Source organism: Cydia pomonella, chromosome 18 (genome assembly GCF_033807575.1).
Source record: "Cydia pomonella isolate Wapato2018A chromosome 18, ilCydPomo1, whole genome shotgun sequence".
NCBI lineage: Eukaryota > Metazoa > Arthropoda > Insecta > Lepidoptera > Tortricidae > Cydia > Cydia pomonella.
In genome coordinates this window covers 9,175,523-9,196,693 of record NC_084720.1, presented here as the reverse complement: position 1 = coordinate 9,196,693, position 21,171 = coordinate 9,175,523, and the positions used below count along the sequence as shown (strand labels likewise).

General features: G+C 40.7%; 3 protein-coding genes across 3 annotated transcripts; 2 read left to right on the top strand and 1 right to left on the bottom strand.

Annotated features, from left to right (window-relative positions):
• Window positions 1-13,875: 13,875 nt before the first annotated feature.
• On the bottom strand, window positions 13,876-15,045 carry LOC133527619 (cyclin-Q). Its single transcript, XM_061864696.1, has 2 exons — window positions 14,270-15,045; window positions 13,876-14,023 (listed from the first exon to the last, which is right to left on the bottom strand). The coding sequence occupies exons 1-2, from the start codon at window positions 14,933-14,935 to the stop codon at window positions 13,934-13,936; spliced, it is 756 nt and encodes a 251-aa protein (XP_061720680.1). The 5' UTR covers window positions 14,936-15,045; the 3' UTR covers window positions 13,876-13,933.
• Window positions 15,046-15,138: 93 nt separating this feature from the next.
• LOC133527616 (pachytene checkpoint protein 2 homolog) lies at window positions 15,139-17,541 on the top strand. The gene has a single exon (XM_061864693.1). The coding sequence runs from the start codon at window positions 15,262-15,264 to the stop codon at window positions 16,582-16,584; it is 1,323 nt and encodes a 440-aa protein (XP_061720677.1). The 5' UTR covers window positions 15,139-15,261; the 3' UTR covers window positions 16,585-17,541.
• A 2,906-nt stretch (window positions 17,542-20,447) lies between these two features.
• On the top strand, window positions 20,448-20,759 carry LOC133527898 (proline-rich protein HaeIII subfamily 1-like). Its single transcript, XM_061865092.1, has one exon. It carries the CDS (start codon window positions 20,448-20,450, stop codon window positions 20,757-20,759), a length of 312 nt encoding a protein of 103 aa, XP_061721076.1.
• The last annotated feature ends 412 nt before the right edge of the window (window positions 20,760-21,171 follow it).

Here is a 21,171-nt window from a genome sequence, read left to right as displayed (position 1 = left end):
TAACACTAGACCCTACTCATAGTGTTGTGTTCCTGCCGGTGAGTAAGGTTGCCAGAGCTCAACGAGGGGTGGGAGGGGATTAGGGTCGGCAACGCGCATGTAACTCCTCTGGAGTTGCAGGCGTACATAGGCTACGGATACTGCTTATCATCAGGCGGGCCGTAAGCTTGTTTGCCACCGACGTAGTATAAAAAAAATGGACCACTGAAAATCCATCAATAAGCGAGAGTCTGTTGTTAAGAACTTTTATTAAGATTTTCTAATCGCAGTATATAGCACTTCTCGGAACTCCGTAGCTGATTACGAACGCAACGAATGCCTTACAATCGAGCACAAGTCCGTCCTCTAAGCGCGCTCCGCGCAGAATGAGAGCGTGGCGTCGATGCTGCGTGATTTATACGTGTTTTAAAAAAATATAAATTTACGGCAATGTAGGTCCCATAGTTATGATTTTTTTTTATAGGTTAACATAAAGTTACAGTTTGCTATAATATTATTTTTAAAGCAAAATATGCGTACAATTTGCGGAAAAAATATATAATAAAACCCTGTTTTCGCCAAAAAAATGAAGAAAACTCGGAAGGTATTTTATCAGTTTTTTCAAATGAATCTTCGATTGTTAATCATTCCAGCCCCTCGTACGAGATATGTTGAATCAAATTGTAGTCATTCATGTACCAAATGATTCTTGTTTACAGCAAAATTGAGAACCGAAACGCCACATCTCACTGCAAAATTTGGAAAAGACTCCCAAAAAAACTCATTAAAAAAGAGGTTTAAAAGAAAAAATTAAAATTTGAACTGTTGGAGCCGCTAGTTTAGGAAACGATTATTTAAGTACGTTACCAGTTTTTGAATAAATACTAATAGTTACGTCGTAATCTTGAATGAAAAAGGAAGCATTTTACAAAACACGCTCGTCTGTAGGAATAAGGACTCTTATGCATCTTTCAGTAGGAGTAGCAGAATTTCTAAAAAGTCCTAAGTGACGTAGACGTATTTTATGGTGGGTAACAATGAACCTGACCAAATTATGTAGGTTGTTTTGGTACGTTGACAGGAATGTTAAAACGTGTTTTTAATTTTGTCGCATGATATACGATCACGACGGTAGAGAAAGGACGGACGGTTTTCTACACTCCATTCTACCATCTATGCGCAACTGTCATTGTAGTAGCGATAGCGATTGCAAAGAGTAAAGTAAGTTTATCGATTGTCACCGTAGCTAGGCCGGCTGGAGTATATTTAAGTAAAATTAAAAACACGTTTTAACATTCCTGACAACATACCAAAAACAACCTATCGTAATTTGGTCGGGTTATTTCTTGCCTACCGTAAACTATACTAAAATTACTGTTGAGTCTAGTGCCTAATTCGTGTTTTACGTTGAATCCAGGAGATCTAGACTGCTGAATAAAACTATAGTGGACTGTAAACCAATTTACTTTACTCTTGGCTGTAAACACTATTTTTATTACTGGTACTCACAAAGATATTGTATAATTAATTTGTACGCGATACCATGTGTGCGTTCCACGAGTCGTTATTTCGATTCTGGCTGTCCCCGGGCTATAACCGGGAAAATCGAAGTTCGTCAATTGCGGGCATTTTTCTCTATCACTCTAATAAATCAAAAAAAACATTTCAGACCTTGATCCATAGTGTTAGTTTAACTTACTCTAAAAAGTTATATTATATTATTATTGAAATTTTAGGTAATGCGTGTTTTGGTATTCGAGGGAAATACTCCTTAAAGATAGATCTTGATCGTCGAAGATTATTTTATTCGTGAAAGCTTAACTAGACTAGAGGCAACACTATTTTGCTCTACTAGCGTAACGATACTCAGGAGGTTGACGTTTGCCGAACGAGTGCGTGCGAGGGAATGACGCGTATAACCGTATCCTTGGTCCTTTTGAGGTAACATTACTATCTCCTGATAACGGTGTAACGGTACCGAAAGTTTCCCACGCAACTAAAACTACACTTAATTACACACAATAAAATGGACAATACTTCTTTGACTCTGCCGAAATTCTGCGGAGGTGAACCCTAATAAACAAATATAATACAATAACGTTACGGAACTTAATGAGTGAACATTGAACAATAGTCGACCGTAACGGTTTCAGGTTATACAATAACATAGTGCAACCTTACGGGGTCCGGCTTACGAGAACTAACTGTTATTTTATTGCGTTGCTACGAAAATGGATTTACGTATTCTATTTTCTAGTTATAAAACTATTTCTATTTCTAATTATTAATAAGCTATTCTATATCTACATGCTAAACGATGTTGTAGTGGACGGACACGTCGGCTACATGGCTCCCTCCTCAGCGAAGCGTACGGGTAGACGAACGATGCGTCCGCTGCGGGTCATCCGTGATTGCCGTGAATCCGTGGGAATCAATACTGAGTTCTTATTTGTAGAAGATGTTGCAGGGCCTCTCCTTGCACAGGCAGCAGTCACCGGTGGTGTCGGTGTCGGCAGCATCGGCGTCGGCGGCGTCGGTGTCAGCGTCGGCGGCGTCGGTGTCAGCGTCGGCGGCGATTGTGTGGACGGCGGCGATAAAAGCGTCGTCGCTGGACTTGGTGTGTAGGTGATCACAGGTCCTTGTCTCTGCACCGAATAGGGCTCTGCATTTTCTGTTATGGTGTATGCAGGCTTAAGACGATCGATTGAAATTTTTGCTTCGCGTGTAGGTAACTGAATAGTGAAAACCTTGTCGGTTCGATTCAGTACTTTGTAGGGACCGTCGTATGGCGCCTGCAGTGGCTTTCTAACTGCGTCGACTCGAATAAACACGTAATCGCACGTAGTTAGATCGCGGTGAATGAAGATAGATCTTTTGTTGCTATGCGGTTGACTCGGTACTGGTTTCAGTTGTCGGATGGTTTCTCTCAGTTGTTCGACGTAGGAGCTGTCCATTATGACGTCGTTGCTTGTTGCGTTTGTTAGAAATTCCCCGGGTAGACGAATGTTGCATCCGTATGTAAGTTGCGCTGCACTTACGTTTGTGTCGGCGCGGAGCGCCGCACGGACACCTAGAAGCACTGTAGGTAGCTCGTTAATCCAACTTTTAGCGGATAAGAGTCTAGCTTTTAGTGCTGTCTTAATCGTTCGATGCCATCGTTCAAGGACACCGTTGCATATCGGATGGTACGGCGTTGTGCGCGTTTTTGCGATACCAAGTAGCTGTGTTAGGTGCGCAAATATTCGACTTTCGAACTGTCGACCTTGATCCGTTGTTATTGTAGCTGGGCATCCGAATCTTGACATCCATCCTTCGTAGACAGCTTTGGCGACTTCTTCAGCGGCGACTTCTTTTAGCGGGATCGCTTCGGGCCATCGAGTTGCGCGGTCAATGATTGTTAGGCAGTAACGGTAACCGTCGGACGTTGTTGGCATTGGACCGATGATGTCACAATGTACGTGCTCGAAACGGGCTGTAGGTTGGAACGTTGATAAAGTACTTGTAGTATGTTGCTGTATCTTTGTTCGTTGGCATGCGATGCATGCTTTTGCCCATGTTCCGATGTCCTTATTCATTGAAGGCCAGAAGTATTTGCTTGCAATCATCTTGCGCGTGGTGCGAGTGCCAGGATGACTAATGTTGTGCATATAGTCAAATACAGTGCGTCGGTAATCCGCAGGTAGGTACGGACGATCGTTGCCTGTAGTAGTTTCGCAGTATATGTTAAAGTCAGTTCCGGGAATCTTGATTTTTTTCAGTGATATATTTTCTTGTTGCTGCAGGCATTGAATGTTGCTATCCCTTTCTTGCGCTGCGGCTAACTCTTTGAAGTCGATCGGCGTTGGGCAGGTAATCGCGTCGATGCGCGAAAGTGCGTCCGCTACAGCGTTTTCCTTCCCACTTACATAGCGAATATCGGTCGTGAATTCGCTTATGAAAAGTAGGTGTCGAGTGCGTCGCGGTGATTCGCCGTCGTTTGATGATTTCGTAAATGCGAATGTGAGCGGCTTGTGGTCTGTGAATATTGTTAGCGGTCTTCCTTCAAACATTTTTCTAAAATGTTTTAACGATAAATATATTGACAGGAGTTCTCGATCGAACGTGCTGTATTTTTTTTGAGCTTCTGTGAACTTGCGCGAGAAATATCCGAGTGGCTGCCATTGTTTGTTGGTGAACTGTTGTAAAACAGCGCCAGCCGCGGTGTTTGAGGCGTCACAAAATATCGCGAGTTGAGCTTCGTGCTGAGGGTGTGCGAGTAGGGCGGCGTTTTGTATGCTCGTTTTACACGCTTCGTAGGCTTGCGTAGCTTCTTCAGTCCATTCGATTTGCGACTTGTCTCTTTTCTTCGCGTTGTGTAGATACTTGCAGAGTGGAGATTGAATTATTGCGGCGTCTTTGATATTTTCTCGATAAAAGTTTATCATACCGAGAAAACGTCGTAATTCTTCGATTGTTTTAGGTTTTGGGTAATCGGCGATTGCTTGTACTTTTTCTTTCGGTGGTTGGATACCATCTTTGTTCACATCGTAGCCGAGAAACTTCACCGTAGGTTGACCGAAAACACATTTTGCGGGGTTTATTGTGATTCCGTATTCATCGAGACGTTGTAAGATAACGCGTAGATGTGCTCGGTGTTCCTCCTCGGTGGTTGAAGCTACTAGTAGGTCGTCGACGAACGGGAAAACGTAATCCAGCCCTCTGAGTACTTCGTGTATGAACCTTTGAAATGTTTGACCGCAGTTCCTTAAGCCTGGGCACATACGCGGGAATTCAAACAATCCAAACGGCGTAATGATCGCCGATTTTTCAATATCTCGCTCGCTGATCGGAAGTTGCTGGTAGGCACGATTGAGGTCGATCGTAGAAAAAATTGTTTTCCCGGCGAGTTGATACGTAAAGTCGCGTATGCGTGGTATAGGGTAGCGATCGGGTATCGTGATGGCGTTGAGTCTTCGGTAGTCACCACATACACGTAGATCTCCATTTTTCTTAGGCACTACGTGCAACGGTGAGGACCATTGGCTCTTACTAGGACGACATAAGCCTTGTTCTATCATGTTTTGAAATTCTTTTTTGACCTGTTCGTAGCGATGAGGTGCGATTGGTCTCGCTCGGCAGTGAACAGGTTGACCAATTGTTTCAATGACATGCTCGACTGTGTGCTTCGGACTGAGTTTCATTGATGTAAGTCTTGTAATTCCAGGGAACTCAGCAAGTATGTCGTGATAGGTTTGTCCTACGCGGATGCTCCGAACTGTAGGTATGTTCGTTTTACATATTTGTGCGTTTGTAGTGAGCAATGTCTTTCCGTCGATCAATCTTCGGTTCGTCACGTCGACTATTAACTCGTGATGATTCAGAAAATCTGCTCCGAGGATTGGTTTTGACACGGCGGCAACAATAAACTTCCATTTGAACGGACGGCGCAGGTTAAGGTCGAGTTCGTATGTTTTTTCGCCATACGTAGGTATAGTCGTGTTGTTGGCAGCGTATAGTTGAAACGATAGAGGTGATTCAGGTGTGCCTTTCGCTCTTGGTATAACACTAATGTCTGCTCCGGTATCTACCAAGAATGATACTTTCGTCTTCTTGTCGGTTACGAAAAGGCGGTGTGAATGTTCTAGCACGCTGGATTCCGCCGCGGCCAGCGTCTTCTTTAGTTTTCCGAAGGCAAAGTAACGGGTCGGAAAGCACACGGCGGTCTGCATTTTGTTGCTTCCATACCGAAACGTCGATGGTAGTAGCACCATGGCGATGGCGATTTGCTTCTGTCCTCGGACCTCGAGTTGTTTCGTGAACGGAGATCCGAACGTCGTCGACTGTGGGAACGGCTTTGGCGTCGCCTGGCTTGCGGGCGTCTGCTTAGCTCCTCGACTCTAATGTTTAATTTTCTTATTTCACTCAGAATGAACTGAGTGTCGGTGGCCGCGTAACTCTGTGCTAACGGCGGTTGCTGATGTTGATCTTGCGATAACGCAATCGACACTGGCCTCGATATCGCTGAAATCTGTGGTACGTTCGGCGATTCCTCCATCATCTTGTCGGCAAGTCGCGCCATTTCATCGAGCGTTGCCTTCTCACTGAAGGTTTCGCTTACGCAAAGCACCGAGCGTATATATGGTGGCAGTGAGTTCGTCCATATGATTTTTAGCATGTTGTCATTAAACTTATTCCTGGCCAGCTCACGCATTCGCCTTAGCAACTGACTGGGCTTTTGCTCGCCGAGCTCCATTTGGGATAGGAGCTTTTTCACTTGCCGGCTGTCAGACTCTTCGTAAACGGCAATGAGACGCTCCTTTACGGCCTTGTAGTACTCAGTTTTAGGAGGGTTGAATAGGATGTCTGTTATTTGCTGTACATCTTGCTTGTCTAACTGAGCTATTACCATGCTTGCTAGCTGGCTGTCGCTTCTGTTTAAGTCCCTCGTAGCGTGCTCGAAGCTGGCAAACCAAATGCGCGGCGAGTCACGCCAAAAATCAGGTATCTTCAACGGTGCGCTGACTGTGCTGGCCGATGCAGGTGCGGGTGCAGGCTGTTGTTGAATGAGCGGGTTAGCTGCGTTGTTGCCTGCATCGACGACTTGATTGCTGCTTTCGCTGTTCATGTTGACTCCGTTGCCTTTGTCTGGGTTTGGGCTCATTTTTCTTATCACGTCGGGGTCACCACTTTAGGTAATGCGTGTTTTGGTATTCGAGGGAAATACTCCTTAAAGATAGATCTTGATCGTCGAAGATTATTTTATTCGTGAAAGCTTAACTAGACTAGAGGCAACACTATTTTGCTCTACTAGCGTAACGATACTCAGGAGGTTGACGTTTGCCGAACGAGTGCGTGCGAGGGAATGACGCGTATAACCGTATCCTTGGTCCTTTTGAGGTAACATTACTATCTCCTGATAACGGTGTAACGGTACCGAAAGTTTCCCACGCAACTAAAACTACACTTAATTACACACAATAAAATGGACAATACTTCTTTGACTCTGCCGAAATTCTGCGGAGGTGAACCCTAATAAACAAATATAATACAATAACGTTACGGAACTTAATGAGTGAACATTGAACAATAGTCGACCGTAACGGTTTCAGGTTATACAATAACATAGTGCAACCTTACGGGGTCCGGCTTACGAGAACTAACTGTTATTTTATTGCGTTGCTACGAAAATGGATTTACGTATTCTATTTTCTAGTTATAAAACTATTTCTATTTCTAATTATTAATAAGCTATTCTATATCTACATGCTAAACGATGTTGTAGTGGACGGACACGTCGGCTACAAAATAAATTAAACTTAAAATATTTTAGGGTTTAAACTGGAGCCAGGCACATACACCAGTAATAACTACATACACTCATGTGAGTCATGTGTATGTAGCTACCACTGAGTGTACCCTGGTCCAGTGCACAAGAAGCTGACTGTCAAGCCTGTCAGCTATAACTGCCAGGAGACTGTTGCGGCTGTCCCGCAGGCGCCGCAGCGCGCATGATGGCCGGGAACCCGTCCATACTAACAACCCGGACGCGCTGCACCAGCGAGGCAACCGCAACAGTGCCCTGAAGGCATTGTTGTATTGGATGCGTCGCATAGGTCGCTTAGGGACCTTTGCGTATAGCTGGTCCATAATGCACATGTATAGAAAGTAGTGCAAAAAGCTCGAAACAATGTTATTTTTACTGGCGCGGTGCAACGCCTAAATCTAAGTGCCAGCATATTTGCTCTAGTCGCCAGCGCCCTACGCTCCCTTTTTCATCATCTCATCAACTCGTCATCCTTCATGTTATCACCAGGCGCGGATCCAGCCCTCAAAAAAGGTTGTGGTCACAGCACAACCACCCGAAAATCGGCCAAGTGCGAGTCGGAGTCCGAACTCGTTCATGAACAATCATGACTCTTGCAAGTCTTAAACGATCGTACTACCGATCTCAATAGACTGAAAGTGTGACGTCACAAGGCTATTAGGGGGCTACTTTATCAATTTTTCGCAGATACTCGATTCTCAGACAACGTTTCGCAGGTCAACGTTTCATAGAGGGATTTATTCGTACCTAAATCTAACTTTTAGTCGACATTTGCTAGTCTTGGTTCACATACCGTTCAATTCGCTTTTGTGTTAATTAGCAGAACACTGGCAAAACAATTATTGTATGAATTTCATTTGGCAGTAATCTTTTCGTTTAAGGAACCATTAGTAGATAACTTTTTTTTAATATTTGATACATTTTTAAATATTTCGTTGAGTAATAGTCTAGTCGACAAGTTCAAAATGGTCAAAAATAGAAATAAAAATACTTGAAAAATACCTCATTGAAATTGAAACAATTTCTAGAAAAAAGGTATTCGAATTCTAATCGTTTATCAGCACAAAAAAATTCAAAAGTTATAAAAAATATGGTATTTTGTTTTTTGACAATATCTCATGAACTATTATATAATATACATTTAACAAATGAAAACAAAAGATTCCTATAGTATTTTTCAAACAGGAAGGGTACGCTGATAGATATCCTAAAAGCTCCAAATCTCGCAAAATTGTATGTCATCTCAATACAATTTTGCGAGATTTGGAGCTTTTAGGATATAAATTGTATGGAGATTATATCTATCAGCGTACCCTTCCCGTTTGAAAAATACTATAAAGAAGAGAAAAATTTCCAATAAAAAATCCAACTCTAGGTACTATAACCTCTATTCGTTATAGTTTTAATTTAACGTTAAAAATAGCCCTCTGCGCCTCATTTTCGGGATGCGCGCGCGGCGTGAAAAAGCGAGTAAGTAAGTAACATTAAATATTATTTTAAAGGTTGATTTTTCAATTTCAATTAATTAACACTTTTTTGGCGTAAAAATATTTCGCTTCGTGGAGCCCATCTTATTTATACACTTAACAAGATCACGTCACAAAAAATTTAATAAAATTAATACTTTGTGTAAAATTTCAGAATAATAGTGAAAATTGACAAAAAGTTAAAAATCAGGGTAAAATTGTTAAATATAAAACAATATTATACTTAACCAAAGTATTGTTTTTTTTTTATAGCGTGATATTGCTTAGTATGTGTATAAGAAGAGCACCGATAACCGAAATATTTTTACGCCAATTATTTGAACATTTTTAGGGTTCCGTAGCCAAATGGCAAAAAACGGAACCCTTATAGATTCGTCATGTCCGTCTGTCTGTCCGATTCTGTCACAGCCACTTTTTTCCGAAACTATAAGAGCTGTACTGTTCAAACTTGGTAAGTAGATGTATTCTATGAACCGCATTAGGATGTTTACACAAAAATAGAAAAAAAACAATAAATTTTGGGGGTTCCCCATACTTAGAACTGAAACTCAAAAAATCTTTTTTCATCAAACCCATACGTGTGGGGTATCTATGGATAGGTCTTTAAAAATGATATTGAGGTTTCTAATATCATTTTTTTCTAAAATGAATAGTTTGCGCGAGAGACACTTCCAAAGTGGTAAAATGTGTGTCCCCCCCCCGTAACTTCTAAAATAACAGAATGAAAAATCTAAAAAAAATATATGATATACATTGCCATGTAAACTTCCACCGAAAATTGGTTTGAACGAGATCTAGTAAGTAGTTTTTTTTTAATACGTCATGAAATTAAAAAAAAAATTTTTTTTTCATCATACCCATACGTGTGGGGTATCTATGGATAGGTCTTCAAAAATGATATCAATGTTTTTAAGATCATTTTTTTCTAAACTGAATAGTTTGCGCGAGAGAACCTTCCAAAGTGAAAAAAAGTGTGTCCCCCCCCCTGTAACTTCTAAAATAACAGAATGAAAAATCTAAAAAAAATATATGATATACATTACCATGCAAACTTCCACCGAAAATTGGTTTGAACGAGATCTAGTAAGTAGTTTTTTTTAATACGTCATGAAATTAAAAAAAAATTTTTTTTTTCATCATACCCATACGTATCTATGGATAGGTCTTCAAAAATGATATCAATGTTTTTAATATCATTTTTTTCTAAACTGAATAGTTTGCGCGAGAGAACCTTCCAAAGTGAAAAAAAGTGTGTCCCCCCCCCTGTAACTTCTAAAATAACAGAATGAAAAATCTAAAAAAAATATATGATATACATTACCATGCAAACTTCCACCGAAAATTGTTTTGAACGAGATCTAGTGAGTAGTTTTTTTTAATACGTCATAAAATTTAAAAAAAAATTTTTTCATCAAACATATACGTGTAAGGTATCTATGGATAGGTCTTCAAAAATGATAGTTAGGTTCCTAATATCATTTTTTTCTAAACTGAATAGTTTGCGCGAGAGACACTTCCAAAGTGGTAAAATGTGTGTCCAAAGTGGTAAAATGTTGAACAAGATCTAGTAAGAAGATTTTTTTTAATACGTCTTAAATTGTACGGAACCCTTCATGCGCGAGTCCGACTCGCACTTGGCCGCTTTTTTGTTTACGAACGAGATTTTTTTTAATTAATTATTCTCTAACTTAGGGCTATTTTCAACGGTAAATGAAAACTACAATGAATACAGTTATAGTACTTGGGATTTTTTTTTATTGGAAATTTCCACTTCTTTAGGAATATTTTATTTTCATTTCTTAAATGTATTATAGTTTATAAGATTCGACTAAAAACTAAATACCATATTTTTTCATGAATTTTTTTTTTTTACTTTTGAAATTGTTTATGTGCTAATGCTAATATACGCTTCGAATACATTTTTCTAGGCATTACTTATTCCGAATCTAATGAGGTACCACATGAATTTTTAAAGCAGTATCTAAATTTTTCAACAATTTGAACTTGCTGACTAGACTAAAGTTATTTTCGAATAAAGTGACAATTTAATTAAACTGTAACTAACAGTTAAATTAGTAATTTAGCAATTGCGATAGGTACTTACAACATTCGGGTCGGAAATATATCGAAAATCGGAAACGATTTATGTCTATGGAGCACTTTTTATACATAGATAAACGCTACGCTAACTACGCTAAAAAAACTCCTACAGCTGTAAATTAAAAGCTGGGACTATTTTTAAATATTGTACTAATATTTGTGAATGTTGAAGATTTCTAAGACTCCATAAGCTAAAAGTAAATAATAGTTATTTTTACAAATAATTAGGACTCGTGGTGGCGAGAATTTCTAATTAACACCAGATGACCTGTTTTCGACTTGGGTAAGCGTGACAGTTAACAAACTATCAATTTACGAAAAGTAAATCCGCGTTTCAATGTTATGCCCACCAACTAACTACTCTGTGTAATGATTTTTACAGTACATATGGGGCTACTTTATAGCACTAGTGCGAGAAGTAGCATATTACGTTACTGTGTCGAACATTTAAAGGGCCATATGTACTGTAAAACGTTGTACGATACATGTGCGAATAGGTAATTCGCAACTCGTGTCGATTTAAAACACTCCCTTCGGTCGTGTTTTAATTTATCGCCACTCGTTTCAAACTTCCTATTTTTCGCACTTGTATCGTAATGTACTATTTTACAAAGATTCCTCTGCCATAGCATCTGCGAAACAAAAATCGGCATAATTTTACTCGGGGAATTAATAGGGCACCCTATTAGGGTTGTGGGCATGCCCATCGTGCCCACAACGGTGGATCCGCCCTTGGTTATCACACACTACATGTCCTAGGTCCTTAAATACAGATACCTGTTTTAAAGGCACGCCATTGAGCAATACTGGGGGAAAGTCATCTTTACATTTATTACTAGGCTTAAAAATCATAAATTCACTTTTAGTACAGTTATATTTAAGGCCATGACTAATAGCATATTGCTCACATACATTTACTACATTTAGCAATTTCCTAAGCCCTCCTACCGAGGGGCTCAACAGCACCATATCGTCTGCATAACTGTTATTGAAATTAGTGTCTTGTATGCGACAGCCAACATGCATGCTGCTGCTAATTACGTCTTAGTGAGAGTAAAAGAGAAGGATCCCCGCAATTTGCGTATTTAAGAGCCCTTATTCCTTGGAGCGTTCTCCGATTTCACGAAATAACGCTCGATAGATGGCGTTGGCGCTCGGTACGCGAGCGCCGGCAACGCGACGCGCGTTTCAATGCAGACTAGAATAATCTTGATAGTTTTCAATATAATTTCAAGGAACATTAATTTAATAAAATTTTAGTGTTATATGATACCATATGGGCACTCTTTATTTTATTTTATATGCACAGTAGTTTTTTTTTATGTACACTACTACTAAGTGTACAGACTACAGAGTGTACTATAACCCTTGCTCTTTATTCTATCTCTTTCACACCAATGGAAAATGAAAAAGATAGTAAATGACTGCAGGTATAAATAAAGTATATTAGTGCGATAGAGAGACAGATAGTGTTTCGTTGTCGTGACGTAAAAGATTGGCATGATGGCTATGCACCCATGGCGCCTAGCCAACATGACAATCGTTTGCGCATATTAGTGCGATAGAAAAACAGATAGTGTTTCGTTGTCGTATCGTAAACGATTGGCATGTTGGCCACACACTTGCTTGGTGCCTAGCCAAATTACCAATCGTTTGCGTGTATTAGTGCGATAGAGAAACAGTAGTGTTTCGTTGTCGTATCGTAAACGATTGGCATGTTGACTACGCACCCATACCTGCCTAGTCAAGATGCCAATCGTTTGCGCACATTAGTGCTATAGAGTTTCAGTGTTATTTGAAATCACGTTAGCGTTTCGAAGTCCATCCAGGTTCCCATGATGGAGTCAGGAGTTGGTCACCAGAACTCCTAATCTACTCATTATAATTCCATCGTGTTTGGGCTCAAAAGATTTGCCCTGACGAGCACCATCGATCTAGATGAGGTCCAGGATCTCCTGATGGAGTCAGGAGTTGGTCACCAGAACTCCTAATCTACTCATCATAACTCCATCGTGTTTGGGCTCAATAGATTTGCCCTGACGAGCACCATCAATCTAGATGATGTTCAGGGTCTCATGATGGAGTCAGGAGTTGGTCACTAGAACTCCTAATCGACTCATTATAATTCCATCGTGTTTGGGCTCAAAAGATTTGCCCTGACGAGTACCATCGATCTAGATGAAGTCCAGGGTCTCATGATGGAGTCAGGAGTTGGTCACCATAATTCCTATATATATACAGTTGCGTTTCGATAGCTACGGAGCGTAAACGTAAACGATTGGCATGTTGGCTACGCGGCCAGGAGCCGTGTACTAACCGATACCTGTAAAAAATGTATTGGTAACCAATTTGTTTTTGTTAGCACCTATACACCGTGGGCTAGAGTAATCCGACATATTTTAAACGTGTACCCACCGCATTTAAAGATTTAAATGTCATGCAAAGTTATCTGAAATCGGTTTTGTATTAGAGATAATGACAATACTTGTGAAAATTTGGTTCTTTAATAACTTAGTGAAAAATGTATTTTTGGTTGCGACATTGCCAGTATGTAACTTGGTTTAGAGATACCTACTGAGTACTGACAGAAAAGTTTTAAAGGAAACTCGCAATTATTTTTTCGCTACGATGCTAAACGAAATAACGTGTTGTGTATAGAAAATGAAAAAAAAAATCCACAAAACTCATATAATATTTTTTGCTTCTTTTGACTTCAGGAATGCATAGTTAAAATATGTCTGGTTACACCAGCTCACGGTGTAAAAATTATAAGCCGAATGCTGAATAGGCACCACTTGATGGAGGGAAAAGTAATTTTTCTTTAGTATTTCAACAACAACTATTTCAGTTTGTTCTTGCATAAAGCAGTTATGAAGTGTTCATAACTTATCATTCTTATCAAGAGTTCTGATCCTGAGCTGAGTACTTTATGAATGTAGCTGCAAATGGGTGAACTAGCTTTGGTTGAGCATAGGACAAGACCTTTAGTTAAAAAAAACAAGCAGGCAGTATCAATCTTATCTTTATTTGTAAATATATTTTAGCCTAAATCAAATTATTACATTCAAAGGGGTTCAGGTTCTCTGCTATAAACTAGCATTATTTTTTCCATGATCTCCCAATTCTTTTCCTTTTGCAAGTCTTTTGTAAAAACCTGTAACATAAAGAACAATATTTATATATATATATATATAACAATTTAAATCATATTTTTTCACTAAATGCTGGGAATGGTCCCTCATTCCCATCAACCATGGAGCACTGCTTATCTATAGAAACCTAACTTGAAATTACTTGAATTGCATATTCTATGACATCTCTAATTTAAAGACTTATGGGCATTGAAAGAGAAAACTAGGCAAAATAATTTGCATTTAAATAAATATTTACAAACTCTTACCGAATACCATGCTGCATCATCATCAAGAGTAGATGCCAGAGGCACAGAGACTCCGAGAACATGTAAAGCCAATGTCAGACTAGCTACTGCAATGTGTGGTGCTCTGTAGTCTAACACTGCTGGGGAATGATGAAAGTCTTGCAAGAAGGCCATAGCTGTGCGAGCTACTGGCGCAGAGCGCCACTGCGGAGCCGGGAACCACTCCTGCAGAGACCGCAGATAATGCAGTAAATATCTGTGTGGCGATGGTGCGTCTAGATTGAAGCCCAGCACTCGTAGGACCAACAACTCCGCTTGTGCCACTGCCCCGCGCCACGACCAATATTCTTCACCCAGCTCCAAAGGACCAGCACCGCGATTAATAGAGTTATACGCCACATTCACTGCATCACGAAGTTTCACCGGTTCATCTCGAGACTTCCCAGCGGCACAAAGACAGGCTGTGCATATCACATAGCAATCGTAGTCGTTCTTTTCCACATCTTTGAAGAATCTGTGATAAAATATAGCTCCTGCAGCTACAGTTGCCGGTTGCAGGCCTAATTTTATACCGCACTCAAATATGAAGTTGGTGGCTAAACTGTGGCCTGGTGCACTACGATAATCCGGCAAACGTCGTTCGCGTCGAGAACTTTGCAAAGCTAATACATCAATAACGTCCTTCATAGTTTATTAATCGAAATTATAATTAAGTAAGGTTAGAAATAAAATGGATTTTTTGGCTTAGCGTCAGTCAGTCAATTTCGACAAGACATTTACTAACAAGCTATTAGACTATATAAAAGAAACACGGTTTCCATGTCTATGGATTACTGTCATACTAGTTTTTAAGATTTTCTCAAACAGCTTTTGTCTATGGAAAGTCAGCATTTGTCAATATCATGTACAGTGTACTTGGTTCAAACATTTGAATTGAGAACGGCAGTTATTTTTATTGTACAGTTTCGCTTATAAAACAACATATTAAATTAAAACAAAACAAGGCTTTCAACATGAGTGCTTCTCTTCATATAGAAATTGTTCAAGTGAGGCAAAGCCGTGCCTCTAAGGATTATATTAAAGACTTGGTACGTGACTATTTAATAAAGTCGATGCCCATGCTAACTCCTGGTGCCACAATAAATAGTACTGCGTTTGAAGATAATCTAGAGCTGAAAGAACACGTGCAGTGCATTACTTTTTGCGATGCAGAACACGAAGCAGATGTATCTCCGCGTGACGCTGATCTTGTATTTCATGTGTATATGCTCGATCAGTATGGCGTGGAAACAGACACTATGACTGATGATACCTCGGGTGAAGAAGTGTCTGCTGCTGATGTATGGTCGCTACCCGCGGCGGAGTTCCACGGCTTGTGGGAGAGTCTCGTATACGACACACGGCTCAAGGAGGATACTCTGCGCTACGTAAAGACAGCGCTCGAGTTAACAGATCGTGGTGTGAATCCTCTGGTGGTGGGTTGGAGCCGGGTCGTGCTACTACACGGGCCGCCTGGCACAGGCAAGACCAGTCTCTGCCGCGCATTAGCTCAAAAATTGGCAATCCGTCTTGGCGAACGATTTTCAAGGGCTCGGCTTTTAGAGATTAACGCGCATGGACTTTTTTCGAAATGGTTCTCAGAAAGTGGAAAACTCGTGGCTAAGCTCTTTGAACGTGTACGTGAGATCGCGTCTGACCCACGGATGTTGTGTATAGTTCTTGTGGATGAGGTGGAATCGTTAGCGCACGCTCGGCGCGCGGCCATGGCCGGTCTCGAGCCTTCAGACGCTCTTCGCGCCGTTAACGCTCTGCTTACTCAGTTGGACCGGTTGCGACGTCTTCCCAACGCTCTCGTGCTCGCCACATCCAACCTGACGACGGCAGTAGATGTAGCTTTCGTTGATCGCGCAGACCTGAAGCGCCGGGTTGGGCCGCCGGCGGCGCGCGCAGCATACGAGATTCTACGCGGATGCTGTGAGGAGCTGATGGCGCGTGGAGTAGTGGCACCGCGTGACCTGCTTTTTGGGCACCGAGTTTTGCAGGGTTCAGGCTGGGCTGATTCTCAACACGCGAGGCCAAGTCTTACCCTATGGGAGGTGGCGCAAGCAGCATCGCAGGCGTTGTTGTCGGGACGGGCACTGCGGCGGCTGCCATTCCTGGCCCTGGCATTGCACGCGCCACAATCTAGCTGCGAGTCTTTAAACCTACTTGCATTCCTAAAAGCTATGACTGCAGCATTACAACGACACTTGGAAGATGAAGCAGCTCTAACAGCTGATGAACCTTTAACCAAGCCAGCTCAATCTTCTACAGGGACTATAGTTAATGGACACTAGAATTGTGTAGATTTTTTAATGTATATTTCTGTAATTTCACAAAATGATAATAATTGAAGTTGGTGACAGTAACATATAAATTTAATTGCCTGTTTATGTTAATGGCCAAATTCCTGTATTTTAAATGAGGAGTGTCTTTTCAAAAGGGCTTATTTCCACTTTCAACTTTTTTTTTAACTATGAATGTAGTTTTGCTAAAAGTAGAGAAATACATATATACTTTGAGTTTCAAGTTCTAATAAGTCTTCTTGTCCTCAAAAAAACTAATTCAAAAATCAAAGTCCGGATCAAAAGGCCTTATTTCTCTCTTATAATATGAGAAACAAATAGGCCTTTTAATAAGTGTGTATTATATATTATTTTTTATCTACATTGAATCAGAACTTTTTGTAGGACTCTAAAATTTGAAGCTGGCTATAAAAAAACCAGATAAAGAAAAAAACAAATGCATTGGATACCTTTTGTCAATGTCGTTGGAATAATTTCCCGATAGTGAATAATTAATTTTATTATGGCACCTAAGGTTTATTTCTCACAAGGCCGCAACAAAATGGCTTAATTCCAAAAGTTCGCATCAAAAGGACTTAACTCTGAAAAAGATATGTTAATTAACATAATTAAGTAGGTAGATGAAGCTATGTATGTAGTGCCATAACATTTATAGCAAATTAATTTAATATAATATCGAGAAAAAAGCAATTTTTTCGAAATGGAAACCGTGGATTTATGTTTTTCCCAATTTCCCAAAAAAAGTTCAAAGTGGAAATAAGCCCTTTTGAAAAGACACTCCTCAAATGTGTTATTCTCTTTACAGATTTAATTCCAGTGCCTTATTACAGGATTTAGTTAGTTTTTAGATTGTAAGAATAAATGTGAATTTTTCTCTTTTAAACTGTGATAATTTCCACAATTCCTTATGTGGATGTTATTTAAGAATTAAATAAGTAATGAATTTTAGTTGTGTTTTTATTGTTTGCCTGTTAGATAGTTTCAACATTCTTTTTCCTCTCAGATAATGCACACTATCATGCTCAGACTGCATAAATTGGTATCCCTATATACCGCATTTGTAGTATATTCCATCCCCTTAAGGGATGATTTCCAAAACAAAAAAGATACTATTTCCTTCCCACAAGGTGTAGTGATACCCCAAAGCAAATGAGTTCGTCTGGTAGGAAAAAATAGTTATTTTTTGCAAAGGGGCAAAGTTGTTGCTTAACGGCTTGTGCCAATATTGATACCCGAGAAAGCGAAAGATTCTAAAATTGAACCACGAGCGTAGCGAGTGGTTCGAGAAGTGTAATCTTGAGGGTTAAACAAACTTGCCTCCGAGTGAAACAATTTTTTTACTACATTAACTATAAAATACCAAAACAAATCAAACCAAATGAACGTAATAAAAAATATCATTCAAAATTCAATTTTACCAGCGCTAACATAAGGAAACAACTCAAAATTTGCATCTGATTCATTGATCCGGCCAGTACGCCACCACACGAATTCGACCCAAACGTGCAGTCAAATGCCCCAACGCGATTGGTTGACGAGTTCGCATCACGTGCGCGATTGGTCGAACTAGTTCCGTTAGACTGCACGATTGGCTCGAATTCGAGAGTGACACCACTGAACTAGCACTATTCTTAGTGCCCGGAAGGCCTGTCCTTGATATATATGTCAATGATCATCAGATCTATGCCCCATATTATTATTATTATTATTTATTTGATACACTAGCAGCTCTTGGAGCTGATGCGTGTATATCGCAGCAATTGTGTTTATTTAGCACTTTTTTATGTTCTAAAATGTGTATCTAGTCTATTTTTGAAAGAGTTCACTGACGGTGCACTAACAACAGTTTCTGGTAGAGAGTTCCACACATTTACTACACGATTTGGCAAGAAGTGAAGAGTGATATGTGGATAAAATGCAACTTTCTCATTAGTTTTTGAACAATCAAGAGGTTCTTTACCAGTTGGTGTGGTGAAAATGTATCTTCGACCTCAAAAATTAGGAGGATTTAAATGTTTAGTACAAGTAGTAGAACATGCCATTAAAAACAATATTTAAAGACTATAAATTTAATATTTTTTACGAAATGAACAGTTTCTTACTGGCATCTTTCTCCAGTAAAAAAAAAAAAAAAACAATTTTGGGAAATATAACGCTCGCAAAAAACTTCGACTTCCATTTAGGCGACGCAGAATATACTGGAGACCCCTTGCTGACCTTATCTGTCATATTATGTGTGTAACGTAACGTATTGTCTAGGCGGGTCAAGAATTCCTCGCCAGGCGGCTCGTTCTGTGTGGACTCTCCACGTAGGTTTAAACATGATACTGTCCGAGCCACATGACATATATACGTTTATATATACATATATGTTTACAACTCGCTCCACTACGGCCTATTATTTCGATCACCGATCACAGATGCAGCAGACAGAGACAGACAAGGTTAATTCCAAAAAAGGACAAGGAATCGATAGATAAGGGGATAAATGAAACTATAAAATTATTTGAACATAAAAATTAGAATATAATCATTTTCAGTAATTTATTTAAAATTATACACTTAAAGTACATTTATAGTAAATTCAATAAAAAATACCAGTGCAGACGAGATACAAAAAAGAGAAAATATTACTTCATTACATCGTTGGTTAAATACATCCCTTTCATTAAATGCATTACAAAATATAAGTTGAAACATAAAGAAATAAAAGTTACAAAAGATGTCACTCGATATAGAAAAATAAAGATAAGATTGAATCACATTCAAAAATTACCCACTAGTGACTAAAAATTTTACTTTTTTAAACGTTTGTTCATTAGATAGGTCCGCCCGGGAGCGAGCCTCGATCGGTCTCCAGCACTTGGCTGAGGCCTACTCCGGTCTCGAGCTCTCGGCCGAGGCCTGAGGGCCTACAGCGAATAATGAAAAGCGTACTCTTCTTCTCTCCGTCTTAGGCGTCTTTATTTGCCTCTATCACTAGAATATGCAAGAGCGATAGAGGGGGATAGCGAAATTTCGATTTTCGTCTTTCGCGGTAGGCCCTCTGCTCCGGCCTCACCTGCGCTGGAGCGCTCGGCCGAGGCCCACTCCGGCCTCGGTCGGGATTCGGCCAGAGCCGAGGCCGAGCCGGGCGGGCCGCAGCACGCGCTAGAAATAAATGTTTACATGTCATCAATTCTAAATAAGATATTTTCAACATTGTACTTTGCTCAGTACGAATATTACGCTCGAGGCGGCGCTCGGTGCGCTTTTTCACAATTTTATCATCGAAGAACATACAGTAGGTATAAATAGTGAGGTTAGTATTAACTTTGGCAAATATGAATGAAGCATGGTGATATTGTTTTAAATCGAAAACATTGTGTTTCGTGAGCGTTTAATATTAAAAATTACGACTGAATGCTGCTCCATACTCTATACGCTCTGTCAGTGAGATGGTACTAGTCCCGGACTCTGATGCTTTCCCTCGTCCGCAGCGAGACGTATCATGAATCGTGACCATTTTATTAAACCTTAAGTCTCCTAAAAAAACTGCGATTACCTTTCCACGGATCTAATAAAGCGCGAGAACATTTTGAGCGCAACAATTCAGTCTTCAAATAAGAAGCATTCGCACGAGCCACGGCGACGCGGCCTTGAGCTTCGGTTCACTTCGACCGCTATCATTTGTGCGACGGTTCATGTCACAGACTCGTTTCTCATGCGGCATGTGCGTTTGGGTCACCGACTTATAACTAAATGTGATCCGAGCGAATAAACAATGCGGCAGTGTACAAAATTTACATCACATTCACTCGAAACATTAAAGCATACAAGGTAATGTTCAGCAGCGGCGGAACGCGTTCAAGTAAATGCACGACTCGAGCCTCGCGTCGGGGCGCCCGCCACGCCGGCCAGGGGGACGCCTGTCGCAGGCCTCCGCGGCCCGAGCCGGGCGCGCCTCGCCCGCGGCCGGCGGCCCGGACATCCGACAGCGCCCGAGTCCGGCCGGCGGCCCGGACATCCGACAGCGCCCGAGTCCGGCCGGCGGCCCGGACATCCGACAGCGCCCGAGTCCGGCCGGCGGCCCGGACATCCGACAGCGCCCGAGTCCGGCCGGCGCCGAGCGAGGCCCGCACGAAGACGTCGGAATCGACTCACATCCACCGCCATTCATCCATTAAAAATTTTTTAATGAAGGGTGAAGCTTACTTAAGTTTAGTTTCGGGTCGAATGTAGAACTGCGCTAATATTATCTTTATTAGTTTTACGTACACATATCGTTTACATAACAGTAAAAAACCTACCTAGCGACGAGCTCGCGCCGCGCCCTTCGCGCGAGGGCCGAACCGGCATCCCGAGCGCGCGAGGATCGCCACGACAGGTGACAGGGCGCGGCGTCACAGTGTAGGTGTCACGATTCCATTTATTCACTTTTTACATACTCATAAACGTAAAATGAAAAATCAACCACCTAACTATGACGATAGTAAAGGTTACTGTCTAATTGCGTTATTAATTAATGTTTATTGATACGGTTACTGTCCTAACGCTTAAAGTAAGATTTTTATTTTAATATTAATAATAAATTATGTT